General features: G+C 53.2%; 2 protein-coding genes across 5 annotated transcripts in view; both read left to right on the plus strand.

Annotated features, from left to right (window-relative positions):
* ints5 (integrator complex subunit 5) overlaps window positions 1–1818 on the plus strand; it is a 7820-nt gene extending 6002 nt beyond the window's left edge. Inside the window, 1 exon segment of the mRNA XM_059955375.1 lies at window positions 1–1818. This exon segment is cut by the window's left edge and continues 549 nt beyond it. Coding sequence (XP_059811358.1) covers window positions 1–1683 — 1683 coding nt within the window. The 3' untranslated portion in view covers window positions 1684–1818.
* An 11439-nt stretch (window positions 1819–13257) lies between these two features.
* Window positions 13258–22572, plus strand: part of ganabb (glucosidase II alpha subunit b) — a 95775-nt gene continuing 86460 nt past the window's right edge. For 3 of the 4 annotated variants that reach the window (XM_059955376.1, XM_059955377.1, XM_059955379.1), the window contains exons 1-2: window positions 13258–13393; window positions 19121–19222. In XM_059955376.1, the coding sequence (XP_059811359.1) occupies window positions 13365–13393; window positions 19121–19222 (131 nt within the window). In that variant the 5' untranslated portion in view covers window positions 13258–13364. The remainder of the gene's footprint in view (window positions 13394–19120; window positions 19223–22572) is intronic. The other variant, XM_059955378.1, reaches the window with a different exon arrangement.

Below are 22572 nucleotides of genomic sequence, written 5' to 3' on the forward strand. Positions count from 1 at the left end.
CGCGTGGTCCAGCTCCTGCTGCTCCACCTGCAGCGGCTGGTGTACGGCCGGGCCCCGGGCCCCGGGGCCGAGGGCCAGCCGCGGCCCGTGCCCTTCCTGGACGGGCTGAAGGACCGGCTGCCCGAGCTGTGCCGCCGGGCGCTGCGGCCCGAGTGCAAGCGGCACCCCTGGCCCCACCAGCTGCTGGGCCTGCTGGCCGTCTACTGCGGCCCCGGCTGGGCGGCCGAGGCCCTGTGTGAGCTGCTGGCCCTGGCTTCCCGCCCGGAGGAGCTGGCCCTGGCCGCCCAGCTCAGCTCGGCCCTCTCCTCCTCGGTGCCGGGCCTGGTCCCGGACACCGCCGGCCGCTGCGTGGCGCGCCTGCACTCCCAGGCCCCGGCCGCCGAGTGCCGGCGTCTGCTGCTGAACCTCGCCTCCCTGGCGAGGGCCGAGGAGGAGGAGGAGGGGGCGGAGGAGGCAGAGGGGGGCGGAGGGGGGGCAGGCGGCCTCGCCCGGGCCCTCGCCGGCCATGCCCCGCAGCTGGGCCGCCTCCTGCTGCCGGCCCGGACGGCGGGGGCTGGCGTCGCAGAGGGGGCCGCCCGGCTGCTGGCCGCCCTGCCCCTGCCCCCATCGCCCTCCGGCCTGGGGCCAGCCCAGCTCTCGGGCCTGGTGCGGGCTGCCTCCTCCCGCTTCTTCCTGGGGCTCCGGCAGGGCCGGGGTGATCGGGCGCCGGCCGGGGAGCTGCTGGCCCGCTTGGCCTCCTCATCGCCGGCCGCCCAGCGCGCCGTTCTGCGCCAGCTGGTGGCCTCGGCCCTGCACCCGGCCAACGGCACCCTATTCGGCAGCCAGCCTGCGAGTCCCGGCCCCACCCCCTCCCCGCCAGGCCCCAACGACTCCCTGCTGGGGGCCAACCGCGAGCTCGGAGCCGCCGTCGGCTTCGGCGGCGTCTGGGCCGTCTCCCACGCCGGGGTGATCGGCCGCGGCTTGAAGCCGCCCCCTGGCCCGGGGGCCCTGCCCCAGGGCGAGGCCCAGGCCAACGCCTACCGGCTGCTGGCCCTGACCGTCCGCTGCGCCTGCGGCGAGACCCCGGGGCGGGTGAGCGCAGAGGCCGCCCAGGCCGTGGCCCTGGCCCTGGTCGAGGGCCTGTGCCCCGACGTGACGGCCAGCGAGCTGGCCTGGCCCCCGGAGGAGCAGGCCCGGGGCACGGTGGAGCGGGACCTGCAGATCCGGAATCGCTTCCAGGAGAGCCCGCTGCTCTTCGGCTTCCTGCGGCTGGTGGCGCTGGGCCCGCCGGCCCTCTGCCACTGCTCCGTGCTGCTGCGGGCCCTGCTGGCCACGCTGGTGGCCCACTGGGAGGCCTCGCGTCACGCCAGCGCCACCGCCTCGGCCTGGCCCCTGCACGCCTCCCGCGAGCTGCTGGACTGCATGGCGGAGGGGCAGTTGCTCCCACCGGAGCTGGGCTGCATGCACGAGGTCTTCCACCTGCTGGTGCCCTTCGAGGTGCGCCTCCTGCTCCTCGGCGTCTGGGCCTACCTGCGGGCCAACGGGCCGCTGCCCCAGAAGTTCAGCTTCGACGCCGAAACGGGCTGCTTCTACCGCGAGTTCCCCCGGGACGCCGACCTGGACCGCTGCCTCGGCCTGCTGCACAGCGTCCTGCACAAGAACATCGACCGGCTGGGCCACCTCTACGGCCACTTCCAGCTCTGACCGCTTTACAACTCCCGATCCATTTCCTCTGTCCCGCATTCATCTACCCTCTCGTACCACGATATTCTCCCCATCCAACGAAATTCCCCCATCCCTGTCCCACACCATTCCCTTTCCCCCGTTCCCACACCATTCCCTTTCCCCCGTCCCACACCATTCCCTTTCCCCCGTCCCACACCATTCCCTTTCCCCCGTTCCCACACCATTCCCTTTCCCCCGTCCCACACCATTCCCTTTCCCCCGTCCCACACCATTCCCTTTCCCCCGTCCCACACCATTCCCTTTCCCCCGTCCCACACCATTCCCTTTCCCCCGTCCCACACCATTCCCTTTCCCCCGTCCCACACCATTCCCTTTCCCCCGTCCCACACCATTCCCTTTCCCACACCATTCCCGTTCCCACACCATTCCCGTTCCCACACCATTCCCGTTCCCACACCATTCCCGTTCCCACACCATTCCCTTTCCCACACCATTCCCTTTCCCCCGTTCCCACACCATTCCCTTTCCCCCGTTCCCACACCATTCCCTTTCCCCCGTCCCACACCATTCCCTTTCCCCCGTCCCACACCATTCCCTTTCCCCCGTCCCACACCATTCCCTTTCCCCCGTCCCACACCATTCCCTTTCCCCCGTCCCACACCATTCCCTTTCCCCCGTCCCACACCATTCCCTTTCCCCCGTCCCACACCATTCCCTTTCCCCCGTCCCACACCATTCCCGTTCCCACACCATTCCCGTTCCCACACCATTCCCGTTCCCACACCATTCCCGTTCCCACACCATTCCCGTTCCCACACCATTCCCTTTCCCACACCATTCCCTTTCCCACACCATTCCCTTTCCCCCGTTCCCACACCATTCCCGTTCCCACACCATTCCCGTTCCCACGCCATTCCCGTTCCCACGCCATTCCCGTTCCCACGCCATTCCCTTTCCCACGCCATTCCCTTTCCCCCGTCCCACGCCATTCCCTTTCCCCCTGTCCCACGCCATTCCCTTTCCCCCGTCCCACACCATTCCCTTTCCCCCGTCCCACACCATTCCCTTCCCCCGTCCCAGCCCATTCCCTTCCCCCCTGTCCCACGCCATTCCCTTCCCCCCTGTCCCACGCCATTCCCTTCCCCCCTGTCCCACGCCATTCCCTTTCCCCCGTCCCACGCCATTCCCTTCCCCCCATCCCATGCCATTCCCTTCTCCCATCCCACACACATTTCCCTGCCCCTGTCCCATGCTGTTCGGAAAACTTATTGTCTCAGTCTGGGTGAGACGTTTAATCCCTGCCATTGCTCCCCAAACTCCTGTTGGGGAGACTTGAACCGGATTGCCCTGCTGGGGTCTAGCACGGACAATGATGGGCCAAGTGACCTGCAAACCCACCAACCAAACCCCAGACCTGCCAATCATGGGGGTGGGGGGGGGAAGTTATTGCCCCAGTCAGGGGTAGACTGGCCGCTGCGGGACTCCTGCAGTTAAATACTCTTGCACAGCAAGAAGCCTTGTGAATATTGACCTCTTCTCTTTTTTTTTTGTAAATTGAACTATACGATGTTTTGAGAGGAACTGTGGACTGAATAAACACTTGTTTGTTGTTTTCTGCCGGGTGTTGTCACTGCAGGAGCTCCAGGTCGTCAGTGTTTCATTTAGGGAGGAGCTGAGACTGTTTGAGAAAGATGTGTGAGTGATGGGATGTTCCCTTCCAGGATTAGCGATGTTAGTCTGGTGGTCACGAACTGGAAACTCGGATCCCAGTGACTATAACTAAGTACAGTGGATTCCAGTTAATTGGGACACATCAAGACCAGGACGTGTTGGCCCAATTTAGTGGCTGCCCCAATCATCTGCTTTCATGGAAAGAGTTAAAAATGTATAAGAAAAGACAAGCTGGGTAGCAAGTTATGTATTGGAATTAAATTTTAAAATTAGAGGGAAGTTGCACTCTCTCGACCTCAGACGTCGGGGTCCAGTGGGACGAATGAGCGTCACAGACTGGGGTCCTCCCCGGTTACAGTGGATGACCGTGACGCCTTCCGTGCCTCGACGCACCCTTCGCTCTCCACGGGCCGTTACAGAACCGGCCTCCTGGCCGGCGGGTCTCACCGTGGATCTCGCTCCCCCCCCCCCCCCCACCAGTCCGCACGGAGCTGACTTCACCGGCTGGGTACAGGCGTCTCCCCGGGGTACGAGGCCCGCTGGCGAACCTCACCTGTTGAAGCGTGTACCGGAACGTCGCTGTATGGCATGCAGAGATGCCACAGGTGAGAGCTGAGTGTGCGGTGCGGTGGGGGGGGGGGGGTCAGAGGGTGTAGACAGAAGCTGGGAGGGGGAGGGATTCAAAAGAGACCCGAGTGGCAAGTTCCATTTTGCAAAGGGAAGCGAGTACCTGCAACGAGCTGCCAGGGGGAGCAGCGGAGACGGGTGCAGATACAACCTCTGAGAGGCATTTCCGTTGCTACGTCGAGAGAAGGGGCATGCAGGGGTTGTGGGCTGGATGCAGGCAGCCGGCTCCAGCAGGGTAGGCATGCACCCTAGAGGCTGAATAACCACTATAGACCAAGAAATTCGTCTGGTGTACGCTGCCCGGTTCTTTTGGTTGACAGTAAATGGAGAAAATTAGCACAGACATCCAGAGCAGATAATGGACTGCCTTCATACAATGCTTTCAACTATACCATCCTCCAAATCCTCATTGTAACATTCAAGGTGATTGTCGATACCCTCAAATTCTTCGTAGTGCCCAACTTGTTGAGGAGACGCAATTGTTTCATTTCCGCTTTTGAACAGTTGTTTTCCTTTTTTTAAAAAATGTATACCTTTTTAACTACTTCCTTGAAACTTCAGCTAATTGGAGCAGTCGTTAACTCTTACTGGCATCTCCAAGCCTGAAGACGCAGTGAGCGAAACAGTTCTGAATCGTCTCACTGCCTTTTGAACGCGAAGGTACACACCCGACGCTATTTAAAAACTGTCCGCTCTAAGCCCGGTGTGGTGTCCAGGGGCCACACAGATGCAACTTGTCTGCTGCTGGGTAGAAACCGTTTGGCAGCAGCCCCTGCCCGAGGTAAGCAGCATATTGTCCCGGATAAACTGAGGGAATCCTGGCTACTTTCTCGCCTGGTGTTGGTCTTTAAGAGCCGTCCCAAGTAAGCGGCTCCCCCCAATTAACCGGAATCCCCCGCATATTAACCTTAACAAAGCTACAGATAGAATGAAGGATCTGAGTTTTGATTTAGCACACATTTACTTTGGTAGGGTTATTGATAGGTGCAGGGTTCCAGTGTGTCTGAATAAATCTAGGAGTAGGGGCATGCTATTATAATGCTAATATATGGAAGACTGGAGCGACTGGGCTCGTGTACAGGAGGCAGGAAACATGTTCCCGATGTTGGGGGGAGTCCAGAACCAGAGGTCACAGTTTAAGAATAAGGAGTAGGCCATTTAGAACGGAGTTGAGGAAAAATTTTCACCCAGAGAGTTGTGGATCTGTGGAATGCTCTGTCTGGGAAGGCAGCGGAGGCCAAATCTCTAGATGCTTTCAAGAAAGAGTTAGATAGAGCTCTTAAAGATAGCGGAGTCAAGGGATATGGGGAGATGTAGGAACGGGGTACTGATTGTGGATGATCAGCCATGATCACATTGGATGGAGGTGCTGGCTTGAAGGGCTGAATGGCCTTCTCCTGCACCAGTTGTCTATAAGAATGACCCCCCCCCCCCCCACAGTGAAAGAATTGGATTAAAGGGCTTATGCTCCTTAAGCAATGTAAATATATTTTCCAGCCCTGCTTCTGCAGATGCACTCGCATCTCATCACAAATGGATGGGCCCTTGCTAGACCTTAAAGTGATTTTTACTATCAGAGTCTGTGTGTGTGTATACGACCCTGAGATTCATTCTCAGCAGATCTAGAGAATAGTAACTGTAACGGGATCAGTGAAAGATCAACCAGAGGGCAGAAGGCAACGAACCGTGCAGACCTCTAACAATGGTTACTGCTCTCGTACGACACCATTCCACGTAGACGTGCTCAGTGTTGGGGAGAGCTTTACCTGTGATGTACTGGGCCAAATTCACTAGCTTGGTAAGATTTGCCGCTGGAGGGCATTGGTGTTTCCGTAATAGGCTGTGATGCAGCCGGTGAATACTCGCTCCACCACACATCGATAGAAGTTTGTCAAAAGTTTTAGGTGTCGTGCCAAATCTCTGCAGATTCCTAAGGAAGTAGACCTGGTATGATCTGAGCTGTAACTGCGTCACGCTAACCAGCCTTGCCGTCGAATATGTACAGCTTGTACCTCGAGTCAAGTCACTTTCTATTGTCATTTCGACCATAACTGCTGGTACAGTACACAGTAAAAATGAGAACGTTTTTCAGGACCATGGTGTTAAATGACACAGTACAAAAACTAGACTGAACTACATAAAAACAACACGGAGAAAAGCTACACTAGACTACAGACCTACCCAGGACTGCATAAAGTGCACAAAACAATGCAGGCGTTACAATAAATAATAAACAGGACAATAGGGCAGTAAGGTGTCAGTCCAGGCTCTGGGTATTGAGGGGTCTGATGGTTTGGGGGAAGAAACTGTTACATAGTCTGGTCGTGAGAGCCCAATGCTTCGGTGCCTTTTCCCAGACGGCAGGAGGGAGAAGAGTTTGTATGAAGGGTGCGTGGGGTCCTTCATAATGCTGTTTGCTTTGCAGATGCAGCGTGTAGTATAAATGTCCGTGATGGTGGGAAGAGAGACCCCGATGATCTTCTCAGCTGACCTCACTATCCGCTGCAGGGTCTTGCGATCCGAGACGGTGCAATTTCCGAACCAGGCAGTGATGCAGCTGCTCAGGATGCTCTCAATACAACCCCCGTAGAATGTGATGAGGATGGGGGGTGGGAGATGGACTTTCCTCAGCCTTCGCAGAAAGTAGACCAGTGCCCTACCCAGGGTACCTTGTCTAACCACGAGCAGGCTGTGGATACAGGCTTTAAGCATTCAACGCCAAGGCTGAATTTATTCCCGTGTACGCATCTACACAGATGCTGTGAAAAGTGTACTTGCAACAGCAAGATTAGATAACGCAACATTCCCAAGAAAAACAGAGGATTTGTAAAAGGCTTGGAGTGTTGTGAGCAGTTTCGGACTCCACATTTAGGAAAGGATGCGCTGGCATTGGAGAGGGTCTAGAGTAGGTTCATTAGAATGATCCCAGGCATGAAAGGGTTAAAGTACCAACAGCATTCGATGGCTCTGGGCCTGTACTCAGAGGAGTTTGGAAGAACAAGGTGGGAGAGGGTGGAATCTCATTTAAACCAGTCAAATATTGAAAGGCCTCGACAGAGTGGATGTGGAGAGGATATTTCCTATAGAGGAGGAGTCTAGGGCCAGAGGGCACAGATAGAGTGGATGTGGAGAGGATGTTTCCTATAGTGGGGGGGTCTAGGACCAGAGGGCACAGATAGAGTGGATGTGGAGAGGATGTTTCCTATAGTGGGGGAGTCTAGGACCAGAGGACACAGATAGTGGATGTGGAGAGGATGTGTCCCATAGTGGGGAAGTCCAGGACCAGAGTGCACAGATAGAGTGGATGTGGAGAGGATGTGTCCCATAGTGGGGGAGTCCAGGATCAGAGGACATGGCCTCAGAATAGAAGGATGTCCCTTTAGAATAGAGATGAGGAGGAATTCCTTCAGCCAGAGGGTGGCAAATTGTGGAATTCATTGCCTCAGATGGCTGTGGAGGCCAATTCATGTTTAAAACAGAGGTTGATAGGTTCTTCATTAGTCAGGGTGCCAAAGGTTATGGGGAGAAGGCAGGAGAATGGGATTGAGAGGGATTATCAGTCGGCTATGATGGAATGGCAGAGCAGACTCGATTCCGATTCGGAATTACTTATTCTTCTCACGTAGATGGAAACACAGTGAAGGGGTTCAACTGGCTTTGCGCCTCCAGCCTGCACGAACTCTGAGCCCGGGGCTCACCGACCTCGGGGGAGGTCACCAGCCCTCGTCCGCCGACCTCAGCCACTGCCCACGGGGGTTGCTGCTCTTCGTCCTCAGTGCCTGCCAACCCGACAGCCATCCGTGTGGATCAGTGGCCTTCGACCGCAGAGCTGACCACGGTCCCTGGCACATCACTAACCGCCTCGCTTCTAATCAGAATCGGGGTTTAGTGTCCCTGAAGATGTCCTGGACACTACAGAGACTGGTGCCCATGATGGAGCTGAGTGAGTTTGCAACTCTCTGCAGCTTATTTCCATCCGGTGCAGTAGCCGCCCTCCCCCCATTCCAGACGGCGACGCTGCCAGTCAGAACGTTCTCCACCGTAATAATTATAGTTTTTGGTCACTCCTTAAACACCTGATGAAATTTAGCTGCTGCTGTGCCTCCTTTGTAGCTGCATCGATGTGTTGGGACTAGGTTAGGACCTCGGAGATATTGAACTTGAACTATCCCATCCTGCACCGTCCCCCAAACCATCCCGTCTTCTACTGGGGCACGGGCCGCCAGCATCAGCTTTCCCGTGCCCCTTTCTCCTGGGCCGGTCTCTCACGGTGTAGCCCATTTGAAGATCCTTCCCTTCCCAGGGGTCGGGTCTTTGGAGCTACCGCTGGCATTTCTGTAGCTCTGGGGTGGGGTTGCTAGCCCCCCCCCCCCAAGTGCCCGACCGTTCTCCTTTGGACTGCCCACGCCGGAGTTAAAACCACCCCCACAAGGTTAACAAACAACTAAATCTGAGCTACGGCCTCGATAGATACCACAGCTCAGTGTCATCCCGACGTGATGAGCCGGCCGGCCCTTCTCGAGGTCTTGCACAATAAGCGGCAGCACGCCGTGGAGCTCCAGGTCAGTCTCTGGTCTTCGTTGGTCGGGGGTCCAGTGCAAGATTTAGCAACTCCTTGGGTGGGTCACATGTGGGGGTTTTGCGTGCGGTTCTGGAGCAGGCACGCAGGAGGCTGTCCAGGATGCGGCCTGGACTGGGGAGCCACCAGGAGAGGCTGGACAACGTTGGCTTGTTCCCTCCGGAGCGGCTGAGGCTGAGGGGAGAGGCAGGGAGGTTAGGGTAGGCAAGGAGGGTGCAGCGTGAGAGGAGGGAGGAGAGGCAGAAAGTGGGGAAGGAGAGAGTGGGGAGGCAGGGAAAGATGAGGGAGGGAGCAAGCGAGAAAGGGGGAAGCAGGGAGGGAGGTGATGCACTCTCGGAGACGTGAGGCGAGATATAGGCTTTTATTGGCTGGAAGAAAGAATAAGCAGCAATTGACCACCACACTACATCCTGGAGACTGAGGCCGGGGCGGTGTCTCCACTCGCCTTTATACCGGGGTCCGTGGGAGGAGCCACAGGAGCAGTCAGCGGAGGGCGGGGGGGTGTCCAGACAGGTATATGTAGTTCACCACAGGAGGAGAGGCAGCAAGTGAGGAAGGAGAGAGTGAGGAGTAGGGAGGGGGATGGAGCGAGGGGAGATAGTGGAGAGGCAGGGAAAGAGGAGGGTCTGAGAGAGGGTGGAGGTAGGAAGAGAGGAGGGAGGGAAGCAGGATGAGGGAGTGAGGTGGCAGGACATGATGGGTAGTTGAGGGCTGGCTTTGGAGATTGATCTCAGAAGCCCTTTCGTTTCACAAGTAAACGACATTTCCATTTACCTCCTTCGGATTTTTAGAAGCAAGTTCGAGGGGCTTTTCAAGAGGAATTTCGCCTTCTACAGCACAGGCCCCTCCTTCATCTCCGGCTACTTACCGCCACTGAAACTTTAAAACATTGGAAATCTGAAGTCTAAACCGGAACACCCAGAAAGCTGGGCGGCATCAGCGGCGGAGGAACAATTTCCCTTTCCCTTTCCCCCGGTACCTGCCTTTACCTGGGGATGGTCAGAATCTGACTTACTATCACTGGAATGCCGAAATCTATGGGCCAGTTCTGCTCCCGTGCCTTATGGTCGAGCTCCGCGCCGCTGGGACGAGGTGGAGTAACAGTCCAACATGGACTAGATGGGCCGAAAGGCTTACTTCTGAGACTACCTATGACTCTGAGACCAAGATGATATGAAATTAGTTGTTTCGTAACAGCATGTGGTGTCAGGTCAAGTTTACTGTCATTTAACATGTTTGTCGTCAAACAAGGTAATGTTTCTCCAGACCAAGGTGCAGAGCATAATAGTACACATAACACACAAAATAATTTAGGAAAATAAGAACTGAATTTACAAATGGATTATGCATAAATAAGCAAACAGAAGTCTATAAATATCAAGTATTGTCAGGTACAGAACAGATTAACCGGTGACACTTTGATGCGATGTGGCAGGGAGTTCAGGAGCCTGATGTCCTGGGGGAAGAAACTGTTTCCCATCCCGACCGTTCCTGTCTTTGTGCATCGGAGTCTCCTGCCTGATGGTAGGAAGTCAGAGAGGATGCTGGATGGACGGGTGGGATCCTGGATAATGCTAAGGGCCCTGCGTACGCAGCGCTCCTGATAAATGTCCCCGATGGACGGTAGGGAGATCCCTACGATCCTCTCGGTGCAAAGGCAAACATACCTGCCCACCGGGGCAGAGGCCTCCGTCCTGGGCCAGTCTTCCAAGTCGTCCCCGGGTGTAGCCCACCTTCTTCTCCCAGAGGCGGGGTCTTCGGAGCTTCTGTTGGCGTTTCTGTAGCTCTGGGTTTTTAAGGGATGGGGTGGCGTGCCCCACGCCCGACCCTCCTCCTCCCACAGCCGGGCTCGGGACCCTCTGTGGCAGTGTTGCAAAGACCATGAATTACAAAATTTACTAAGTGGTCCAAAAAAGAAGCAAGAAGGTAGGTTCAGAAATCGGATGGTCCAGGGTAAAGGGCCATTCCTGGACTGGTGAGTGTGACTTTCAGGCTCCTGTACGTCCTCTTTGATGGTAGTAACGAAAAGGAGGGTGTATTCCTCATGGCGAGGGTCCTCGGTGACAGGGAGTGATATGCCCGTGACGAAGATGGCTGAGTCTGCGACCGTCTGCAGCCCCTTGCGGTCCTGTGCGTTGGAGACACCTGACTAGACGGCGATGGGACCAGCTCGGACGCTCTCCAGCGAGGGAGCAGTTCCGAGATCCCGGGTGTCCACATCTCTGAGGATCCCGCCTGGACCCAATGGGTCGATGCCGCCACCGAGGAGGCACGATAACGGCTGTATTGCTTTAGGAGTTTGAGGAGCTTTGGTATTTCAACTAAAACGCTCGAAAACTTCTACGGATGTACTGTGCAGAGCATTCTGACCGGCTGCAACACCATCTGGTACGGGGGTAGGGGGCAGCACAGGATCGAAGTTACCTGCAGAGAGTTGTGAACTCAGTCAGCTCCATCACGGGCACCAGCCTCCGTCGTATCCAGGACATCTTCCAGGCTGATGCCTCAAAAAGGCAGCGTCCATCATTAAGGACCCCCATCACCCAGGACATGCCCTCTTCTCATTGTTAACATCAGGGAGGAGGTACAGGAGCCTGAAGACTCACACTCAGTGATTCAGGAACAGCTTCTTCCCCTCTGCCATCAGGGAGGGGGTACAGGAGCCTGAAGACACACACTCAACGATTCAGGAACAGCTTCTTCCCCTCTGCCATCAGGGAGGAGGTACAGGAGCCTGAAGACACACACTCAGTGATTCAGGAACAGCTTCTTCCCCTCTGCCATCAGGGAGGAGGTACAGGAGCCTGAAGACACACACTCAGCGATTCAGGAACAGCTTCTTCCCCTCTGCCATCAGGGAGGAGGTACAGGAGCCTGAAGACACACACTCAACGATTCAGGAACAGCTTCTTCCCCTCTGCCATCAGGGAGGAGGTACAGGAGCCTGAAGACACACACTCAACGATTCAGGAACAGCTTCTTCCCCTCCACCATCCAATTTCTGAATGGACATTGAACCCATGAACGATGCCCACTACCTTTTTATTTCTATTTTTGCATGACTTACTTTAATATATATATATTTACTGCAATTCTTGTTTTTTCTTATAATTGCCGCAAAGACAACAAATTTCACGACATGTGCCGGTGATATTAAACCTCCTTCTGAGCTGCTTTCCCATTGACCCCTTGATAAGGAGGACTGTTACACACTCTCTTTTATTACATGCCAAAGTTTCTGTCAATCTTGCACCAATGTAGGTTTGCAAGTTAAAACTTAAACCTTAGGCAAACATATCTAGACAGAGGAGAATCTGTGCGTGATATCTTCTCTCTCTCTCTCTCTCACACATACACACACACACACACTCACTCACTCTCACACACTCACACACACATACACACACACACTCACACACACTCTCTCACACACACACACTCTCTCACACACACACTCTCACACACACACACTCTCACACACACACTCACACTCACACACACACACACACACACACACACAGACACAGACATACACACACACACACACACACACACACACAGACACAGACATACACACACACACAGACACACACACACAATGTGCTGGAGGAGCTCAGGTCAGGCAGCATCGATGAAAGAGAATAAACAGTCAACATTTCGGGCCGAGACCCTTCATCAGAGTGGGGGTGGAGGGGGAAATGGGGGCAGAAACCAATATAAGAATTACCCAGAGCTGTCTACAAAGCACCCGGGATATCTTCAGAGAGCGGTGTCTCAGAAAGGCAGTGTCCAATATTAGGGACCTCCAGTACCCAGGGCATGCCCTTTTCTCACTGTTACCATTAGGGAGGAGGTACAGAAGCCTGAAGGCCCAACTCACTTTTTAAAAAATATATGTAGTTGATTTATTTAATCAACACACACAAAATGCTGGAGGAACACAGCAGGCCAGGCAGCATCTATAGGGAGAAGCGCTGTCAACGTTTCGGGCCCTGACCTTTTGTCAGGACGAAGAATCTCGGCCCGAAATGTCGACTCCTTCTCCCTATAGATGCTTCCTGGCCTGCTGTGTTCCACCAGCATTTTGTGTGTGTTGCTTGCATTTCCAGCATTTGCAGATTTCCTCGTGTTTGTAATTGATTTACTTGTTTATTTATTGTGTTTTACTTTTATTTGTTTATTTTTTCTCTCCCCGTATTGCACTGAACTGGTGCTGCTAAGTTAACAATTTTCACATCACATGCCGGTGATAATAAACCTGATTCTGATTGAGAGGAGATTTGACAGAGGTATACAAGATTATCAGGGGTATAGATAAGGTGAATGCAAGCAGGCTTTAATAAGCAGAACTTCTTCACTCATTGAGAGTGGACAAGCTGCCTGCGGAAACGGTGGATGAAGGTTCAATTTCAATTTAAGAGAAGTTTGAATAAGTATAATAGGGATATGGAGGGCGATGGTCCCGGTGCAGTTCGCTGGAATAGGCACAGACTAGAGGGGCCGAAGGGCCGGCTTCTATGCTAAAAGTGGAAGGTGTATCTGCCAATCAAACTTGGGTTGGCCCCCGGGCTGTCAATCACACAGCAGCCAATCAGTTTCAGGTTGACAACCGGCTTGCCAATCGTGAACCCACGCCCCTGGCAACGCGCGAATGGCCAGCCCCCTCCCCTTCGGTCCCACCTGCGCGCTGACTCCGTCCAATCAGCGGACGCTGACGTGTCGGCGCCGAGAAGCCCAGCGAGGGAGAAAGGGGCGTGGCCCGGCCTGACGCTCAGGTGCGCGCCGACGTCACACAGAGCGGCTTCCAGTGTCGGGGCCCAAGATGGCGGCGCTGGCGGGAGGGCGGCTGAGGTAAAGCGGCCTCGGGTGGTCGGGGAGGGCGGTCGCGGGGCTCGGCAACCGGGGGCCGGAGGGGTGAATGCAGCCCCCTTGCATCGCGCGGGCCTAAGTCCGGGGTCGGGGCGGCCCCGTGAGTGCCCGCTTTAATTGCACCTGACGGGGGCCTCGGGGATGCGGCTTCCTGTCCCGCCCGGGAGTCTCTGGCCTCCCCTTGAGCTCCCCCCTACCCCCTCAGGCTCTTCCCCCGCACACTGTATCCGCCACCTCCCCCCTCTCCGGAGGGATGGAGGCCGCGGGCTTCATCCTGAGGCCCCCTCCCGGGGAGGTGGGTGAACAAAAGAGACCCTGCTCCCTGTTCCGGTCTCCAAAGCCCTTGCATCGGTCCACTCGTCCACACTTAACAGAGAAGTTCAGGAGCGAGGGCTGGTTACGGAGCGCCACGGTCCCAAGAACTGCTCGACGGGACTAGATAGCACGGACTAGATGGACCGAAGCGCCTGTAGTTGGATGTTTTGAGCCGAGAAGTTCGATGGCGCGGGCCGGTGGCTGTGCACTGGAGTCGGTCGGATTTATTATTCCTTGGCAGCCGCATTCAGTTCACTTTTTTTTTGGTCCTGGGCTGCCATGAAGTTCCTTGCTCGTGTGAAACTAAAGGGTGTACGTCTGCCTACTTAACAGGGGTAGAGCGCCTCTTGTCCTTGCCTACCACCTCCACCTCCACATTCAACACATTATCCCCCCCCCCCACAGCTTCCGCCATCTCCAGAGGGATCCTACCACTAAAAATATCTTTACCCCCCCCCCACCTTTGCTTCTGGGCTTTCTGCAGGGATCGCACCCTGTGAGATCCCCTCGTCTATTCACCTGGCCCAACACCACCTCCCTCACCTCTATTCAAGGCCCCAAACAGTAAATCATAATCAGGTTTGATATCACTGGCATATGCCATGAAATTTTCCAACTTTGCGGCAGCAGTACAATGCAATGCACGGTAATAGAGGAAAAACGGAATTAAGTAAATCTATATATAAAATAGTTAAATAAGTGGTACAAAAATAGAAGTAAAGAAGTGGTGATGTAGTGTTCGTGGGATCAATGTCCATTCAGAAATCAGATGGCAGAGGGGAAGAAGCTGTTCCTGAATCGTTCAGTATGTGCGTTTAGGGTACTGTAACTCCTCCCTGACGATAGCTGAGAACGAGACATGGCCTGGGTGAGGGGGCCCTTAATGATAGACACCACCTTTCTGAGGCATCGCTGGATACTGTGGAGGCTAGTGCCCCTGATGGAGCTGACTGAGTTTACACGTTTCTGCAGCTTGCTTCGATCCTGTGCAGCAGACCACCCCCCCCCCTTGCCCCCACCACCAATATCAGACCATAAGAGACTGCAGATGCTGGAGCCTGGAGCAATGCACAAAAAGCTGGAGGAACTCAGCAGGTCAGTCAGCGCCTATGGATGGAAATGGGCCATTAATGTTTCAGGTTAAAACTCTCCTGGACCAGGTGAAGGGTCTTGACTTGAAACACTGTGGTTTCCCTCTAAATATCGCCTGACCTGTGAGTTCCTCCATTCTGCCTCTTGCTTCAGTATACAGCCCCGTGCCGAAGTCTGAGGCACATGTATATATGTGTGTGTGCAGATCCTGTGTTTGTCAACCTGAGGTGGAGAGCTGATTTGTAAATCTGGCGGGAGCAAAGGATGTTGGGTATGGTGTGGGACAGGTGGCAGAGAAGGAGTGTCCGGTGCAGTGGGGGGGGTGTGGCGTGGGTGCAGTCACACCCAGCCTGGAAACACCAGGCAACGTCACTATTGATCATTATAGAATATCTCTGGTGCTTCCTGCTCCCTAACCATGATTCCCCTCTCCCTTCCCCCTTCCCACTCTCAGTCCACAATAGAGATCCAGATCAGAATCTGGTTTATCACAGATGTCATGAAATGTGGTTTGTGGCAGTACCGTGCAATGCATAAAATTACTACATACTTGTTATATAACTAGGCAACGTAGTTTTCTAAATATATTTGTGTGTGCCTAATACTTTTCCACAGTACTGTACGTCAGATAGTTTTGTCATTATTAATGCGATATGTTTATTTTTGCTGTTTGCAAATCGGATATTCTACTTCCTACATTGTAATTTCGGGAACGTGGCTCCTCCTGGGGTTGTGTTAGCAGGAGCAGATAGAAAGCAGTGCTGGGCTTCCAGCCCGCAAACTTTATCAACCTGCTCCACCATCAGTCTTGCCCTTCCTTTGAGCATAGCCCATAATCCTCCATTCTTATTTAATCCGTGTCTCTTTTAAAGTCCGTTTGCTCGGTGCTGTGTAGTATCCCATAGGCGATCGTGGTCCTTGGCCGTGATTGTTCTTGGCAAAAGGGGCTTGCTGTTTCCGTCTTCTGGCCAGTCTTTACAGGACGGGTGAGCCCAGCCATTATCAATACTCTTCAGAGATTATCTAGCCTGCCGTCAGTGGCCGCAGAACCAGGACTTGTGATGTTCACCAGCTGCTCATACGACCGTCCACCACCTGCCTCCTACGGCTTCACGTGACCTGATCCGGAGCGGGGGGGGCAGTTGGGGTGAGGAAGGAGCACTAAGAAGGTGCTACGCCTTGCCCAAGGGTGACCTACAGACTAGCGGAGGGAAGGAGTATCTCGCGCCTCTTTTGGTAGAGAGGTATCTCCACCCTGACACCCAAGTCTACCCAAGAGTCTCTACCACCAACATAAGAGTTAATTTATTTAGAGATACTGTGCGGAACAAGCCCTTCCTGCCTCTTGAGTCCTGGGAAGCACCTATTTAACGCTAGCCTAATTACAGGACAGGTTAGGATACACCCAAGAAACAGGTTAACCTCCTAACCGCGGGAGGAAACCCACGCAGTCACGGGGAGAACATACAGTCTCCTTACAGACGGCGGTGGAATTGAACCCCTCAGTTCTGCAATAACATTACGTTCACCGTCCCACCCCGTCTGTTAGAATAACACACATTATCCCTGTGGGTCTGAGAAAGAAATAAAATGGTCAACAGGTCAGGCGGCAGCTGCGGAAAGGGAAGCAGTTAACACTTCTACCAATGCTGCCTGACATTTTCTTCCAGATATCGCGGCAACGGCTCTCCAGTCAGGTCCTGTCCAGACTGTGAAGTCAGTGGGCAGCTCTGAAGCTATGAGTTCTGTGTAGAAGGGGCTGAGGACTTATTTTGGGGGGAAGCTAGAGAAAGAGCTTCCACTAATGTTTTCCTCAGGACTCTGGAGGTAGAACATTCCCCTTTACTTGAGGAGGTTATTCGACCTGTCGAAATCATCGTGGCTCCCAGAAGCTGCGCTCCCCTCATGGCCGCATTATAAGCTCTTCGGCTCGCGGGCGATGAGCGTGTGGAATGAGCTGCCAGCGCGAGAGATTTTAGAGAACTTTAGATAGGTATGTGGGTCGTAGGGGTACAGAGGGCTGTGGTCCCAGTGCGGGTCGATGGGAGTGGGCCGTTTAAGTGGTTTTGGCACAGACTAGATGGGCTGAAGGGCCTGCTTCTGTGCTGTACTTCTCTCTGACGCGTGAATACAGCCAAACGAAACAGCGTTCTTCTGGGGCCCAGTACCAACAGTCACACACAACACATTTGGAACATACAGTTACAGCAGCAGAATACATACAGCCTGCCTCTATCACACCCCAGCAGCACGTTCCATGTACCCACCACCCTGTGTAAAAACAAAACCTAGCTCTGACTAGGTCTCTGGCTGTCTGCTTGGTCTATGCCACTTATCGTCTGTCCACCTCTCACGTGCCGTCCACTCCCCGTTGCTCCTCCTTGCCACTTACGCCAGGAGTAAGTACTCACGTGCCAGCGCGTCTTTAGAGCGTTGGAGGAAACCATAATTTCATGAGGGAGCTTGCACAGTCACAGGGAAACATTTAAAACGTCATGCAGGCGGTGCCCAGGGTCAGGACTGAATCCATTTTGCTGACTGCTGCCTCATGGTGGCATCAAAGTGGTGCGGGAGGATTACCACCATCCCGAAGCAGATTGGGATCAGAATCAGGTTTAATATCAGTGACACGTAGGCACGTTGGGAAATCTGTTGTTTTGCAACAGCGGTACTGTGGAATACATTAAGCCAATTACCAAAAGTTCCAATAAGTACTACAAAAAGAGAGCAAAATAGCGAGGTGGTGTTCACAGGTTCATTGGCCGTTCAGAAATCTGATGGTGGAGGGAAGAACCTGTTCCTGAATCACTGACGGTATGGCTTCAGGCTCCTGTACCTCCACCCTGATGGTGGCAATGAGAAGAGGGCATGCCCTGGGTGATGGGGGTCCTTAATGGTGGATGCCGCCTCTTTGAGACATTGCTTTTTGAAGGTGTCCTCGATGCTGGGGAGGCTGGTGCCCGCGATGGAACCCTCTGCTGCTTTGTTCCAATCCTGTGCGGTGGCCCCTCCACGCCAGACTGTGGTGCCACCGGTCAGAATGCTCTTCACAGAACTTGGCCTCCTCTAAATGTACTCACCCTTCGGATTCCCCGTTGATCACGAGCCTGTGGGAATGTAGTGCTTGGGTATTGGAGATGGGATGGCGATGCAGAGGGAACTACTCTTTAAGCCTGTCACCCCTGGTTGGGCAAAGGCCGGTGACAGCAGTGCACCTGAGTCCTGGGACTCAGCAGGCCAGGTCACATCGATGGAAAGGAGTAAACGGTGAAGGGTCATGGGCCCAAAATGTAGACTGTTTACTATACAATAGACAATAGGTGCAGAAGTAGACCATTCGGCCCCTCGAGTCTGCACCGCCATTCTGAGATCATGGCTGATCATTCACTATCAATACCAGTCCCTGCCTTGTCCCCATATCCCTTGATTCCCCTATCCATCAGATATCTATCTAGCTCCTTCTTGAAAGCATCCAGAGAATTGGCCTCCACCGTCTTCCGAGGCAGTGCATTCCACACCTCCACAACTCTCTGGGAGAAGAAGCTCTTCCTCAACTCTGTTTTAAATAACTGACCTCTTATTCTCAATCCATGCCCTCTGGTACTGGACTCTCCCAACATCTGGAACATATTTCCTGCCTCAATCCTATCAAATCCTTTAATTATCTTAAACGTTTCAATCAGATCCCCTCTCAATGTCCTCAATTCCAGTGTGTACAAGCCCAATCTCTCCAATCTCTCTGCGTAAGACAGCCCTGCCATCTCAGGAATCAACCTAGTTAATCTACGCTGCACTTCCTCAATTGCCAGAATGCCCTTCCTTAAACCTGGAGACCAAAACTGTACACAATATTCCAGGTGTGGTCTCACCAGGGCCCTGTACAAATGCAAAAGGACATCCTTGCTCTTGTACTCAATTCCCCTTGTAATAAAGGCCAACATTCCATTTGCCCTCTTCACTGCCTGCTGCACTTGCTCATTACTTTTTTACATAGATCCGCCTGATTGTTGAATTTCTCCAGCGTTTTGCTTCTGTTGCTTTGGAGAGTTTCGCATGTTTCTCCTCTGTCCTGGGCCAGACTTTTCAAGTTGTCCCCAAGTGTCGCCCAAAGATAAACGTCTTTGGAGCTTCTGTTGGCGTTTCTGTAGCTCTGGCTTTTTACTGATTTGGGATTTCTAGCCCCGTGTCCAACCCTCCTCCTTTCACGGCCGGGCTTGAGACTGTCCACGGCTGAGTTACGGAGGGAAGGCTGTCGTCATTTTGCACTGTATGGTCTAATTTTTAAACTTGTTTCCCTTTCAGCCTCCGGCAGGTACTCCTGGCCTGGGTGACTCTTTATATTGCCACGACGGAAGCTGTAGACAGAAGTAACTTTAAAACCTGCGAACAAAGCTCATTCTGCAGGTGAGTGCTGAGTAATTCCACCTAGGAGCCGAGTGTTTCCCTCAAATTATTTATTGTTCTCTCTGGGCGCCCTGGTAACAAAGCAGTGTGACGCTAGCGCGGCCCGGGGAGTTCAACTCTGACGTCCTCTGTGAGGAGTCTCTGTGTATCCTCCCTGTGGGGTTTTTTCCAGGTCTCTGGTTCCCTCTCCAAGGACGCGGTTAATCGGTCATTGTAGATTGCCACAAGGTTAGCCTGGGTGGCTGTGCGCCGCGGCGTGAAGGGCTACACCCGGTGAAATAAATGATGCGAGCCTTCCGCAGCTTGGTCTGCACACTTTTGACAGCGGTAACTAGATAAAATTTCACATCTCCTAGTGAAAGGCCCATGTACCTGTGACGTAGAGCGAGGAAACAATATGATTTGGCGATATGAAACTGCTGCACCTTTCCTCATTCCCTGTTGCGCCCACTGTTGAACACGCGTGAAGTCATTACCCACGCGAGGTCATCAGCCGCCTAAATGCAGTGATACCCTGGCGCCAGGGATCACTGGTTGGCCTTGGGTAATTGGCCGCCTGTAAAAGCTACCTCGCTGCGATCTACTGAAAGTCATCCCTCGAGCCAAACTTTTGTCAGCCGATAGATCCTACCTACCAACGGGGGGGGCCCTGTCGCACTCCTCCTCTCCTCGCTCTCAGGACTGCGACTGCCTCCAGCTCTTACCTCGTCCTCTCACCCCACCCATGACCAGCCCTGTCTGGCGGCAGGCAGGAGGCTGGAGGCTGTCTAATGAGGCAACGAAAACTGCTTCGGCACCTTAAGCCCAAGCACCCTGCACTTAAAGATTTTTGAGCAGAAAAAACGTGAGCAAGCGGGACAGAAGCAAGGGTTAGAGCCATGAAAACTAAATTGTGGAATAGACTGGACATATGGAACTCCCTTTGAGTATTGCTGTCTCCCATCACCCCTCGATGGGACCGTCTTGTTGCAGGGAAATAAGCCCAGGGCTCCCACTGATTCAGCGGTATTGGCGTGTTGCAATGATTTTATATGTTCTCATGAGGAAAATATGCGCTGGGTGTTTAATATTAAATTCATTAGATTAAACCCTTTTAGAAACGAAATTGAGTGTATTAGCCACTTATAGGTGACTCATAGTTGACTTACCACCTTTATTCTGGTCGTGATTAACACCCCCCCACTGTCAGCAAGAATATTGTCAATATTAAACCGGTGTCAGCGGTGCAAACAAAGGTTGGTGACCCCTCACGTAGAGCGCCCAGTTTACCAGTCCTTTAATGCATTCACCCTCTCTCACGCAAACATTGCTCTGTTGTTGAGCTGAGTGCTCGCACTTGGACGCCGTCCCTGGTGTATTCTCATATGAAGGGTCCTAAAGGGTTGGCTGTACGGTGTACGTGGTGGAACATTCCATTTCTTTAGTGACGCAAAAATGTGTATATGTTGCTTGTATCCTGTATTTAAGGGAGATGCTTCTACTTATTCTGTAACGTGATTGTACCTACATAGTGGGCTGCATCATATTCTGACTCTTGTGTAGTCTGAAGTTGACTTTGATAGTGTGTCCTGGTGCCTAACAAACAGGGCTCGTCACTCTCGGTGAGAGAGAGTTCCAGGCTGCCGGGAGTTCACACTGGACAATGTTTAGAGCTGTTAATGTATTTTCTGGCAGATAACATTTTATAAATATTGGGAATGTTCACTAGTTTTTGAACGTTTGATTTTGACACACCTAATACACACCTTTGCCCTGAAGTGCTAAGTGACTCCAGCCACTTGTCCTTTGGTCATAACCCCACGTATTTAACAGCAGCCAATTAAATTACTACCCTGTACCCCTTTGGGATGTGGGAGGGAACCGGAGCATCCGGAGGAAAAGCCACGTGACCATGGGGAAAACACACAACCTCCTTACAGACAGTGGCGGGAATTGGACCCAGCAGCTGACTCTGTAGTCACACTGCTGATCGCTTCACTACCATGCAGAGGTTTGGAATACTAGATTTTCAGAGAGAATCATTGTCCCACTTCCCTATCCCAACCAGCGCTGGTCCCAGACCAGCGCTGTAATAGTGTTACATTAACCGCCATGCTACTATCGAACGTGAGTGAACATTGTCTCAGTGCCTCAGACTCTTGTTCCTCATTTCCTTTTGGGAAATCTCTCTATTAACCAAACTGGCGTTTGCTGACATTTAAGTGCTGTAATCCTGTGACGCTCCTCATTACAATCCGGAGGCAATTCAGTCAGCCATTTCCAGGGATGCGAGGGTTGTGCTGTCACAAATGACTAAAGAAATTGAAAATTATATTCTTAGGGGTGAAAAAGGAGGGATGATCTTAATAGATTCTCAGAATCAGACAATATCACAGACATATGTCGTCAAATATGTTGTCCTTGCATCAGCAGTACGATGCAATACATGATAGAACAATGTGAATCACAGTAAATATATATAGTTATATTAAATACTGCAAAAACAGAAATTAAAAAAGTAGTGAGGCAGTGTTCATGGGTTCGATGTCCAGTCAGAAATCAGATGCCAGAGGGGAAGAAGCTGTTCCTGAATCGTTGAGTGTGTGTCTTCAGGCTCCTGTACCTCCTCCCTGATGGCAGAGGGGAAGAAGCTGTTCCTGAATCGTTGAGTGTGTGTCTTCAGGCTCCTGTACCTCCTCCCTGATGGCAGAGGGGAAGAAGCTGTTCCTGAATCGCTGAGTGTGTGTCTTCAGGCTCCTGTACCTCCTCCCTGATGGCAGAGGGGAAGAAGCTGATCCTGAATCGTTGAGTGTGTGTCTTCAGGCTCCTGAACCTCCTCCCTGATGGCAGAGGGGAAGAAGCTGATCCTGAATCGTTGAGTGTGTGTCTTCAGGCTCCTGAACCTCCTCCCTGATGGTAGCAAAGAGAAGAGAGCATGTCTTCAGTGATGGCTGACGCCTTTTTGAGGCACCGCTCCTTGAAGGCTGGTGCGGACGTAGGGTAGATGTTGAAAATGTAGTACTAGTGCAATCACTCGAGTTGAGTATGATTTTCTCCCGAGGGGTTGTCTGTTGGTGGGTCCTCGGGTAGAGGCCAGCCCGGGTTCCACTTCCCATCGCTGTCCCGACAGTTTTGTCCACAATGAGGCCGCCTTCTGGGTGGAGCAGCAGAACCTTATATTCCATCTGTGTGGTATGAATATCAATTTCTCCTTCCATTTAAAAAAAATGTTTACCTTCTCACCCACCCCCCCTCTATTTCCCACTCTAGGCTCTTACCTCTTCTCACCTGCCTGTCACTTCCCCCGGGTCCCCTCCTCCTTCCCTTTCTCCTACAGTCCACTCACCCCTCTAGTCAGATTCCTTCTTCTC

Source organism: Hypanus sabinus, chromosome 31 (genome assembly GCF_030144855.1).
Source record: "Hypanus sabinus isolate sHypSab1 chromosome 31, sHypSab1.hap1, whole genome shotgun sequence".
In the NCBI taxonomy this organism is placed as follows: Eukaryota; Metazoa; Chordata; class Chondrichthyes; order Myliobatiformes; family Dasyatidae; genus Hypanus; species Hypanus sabinus.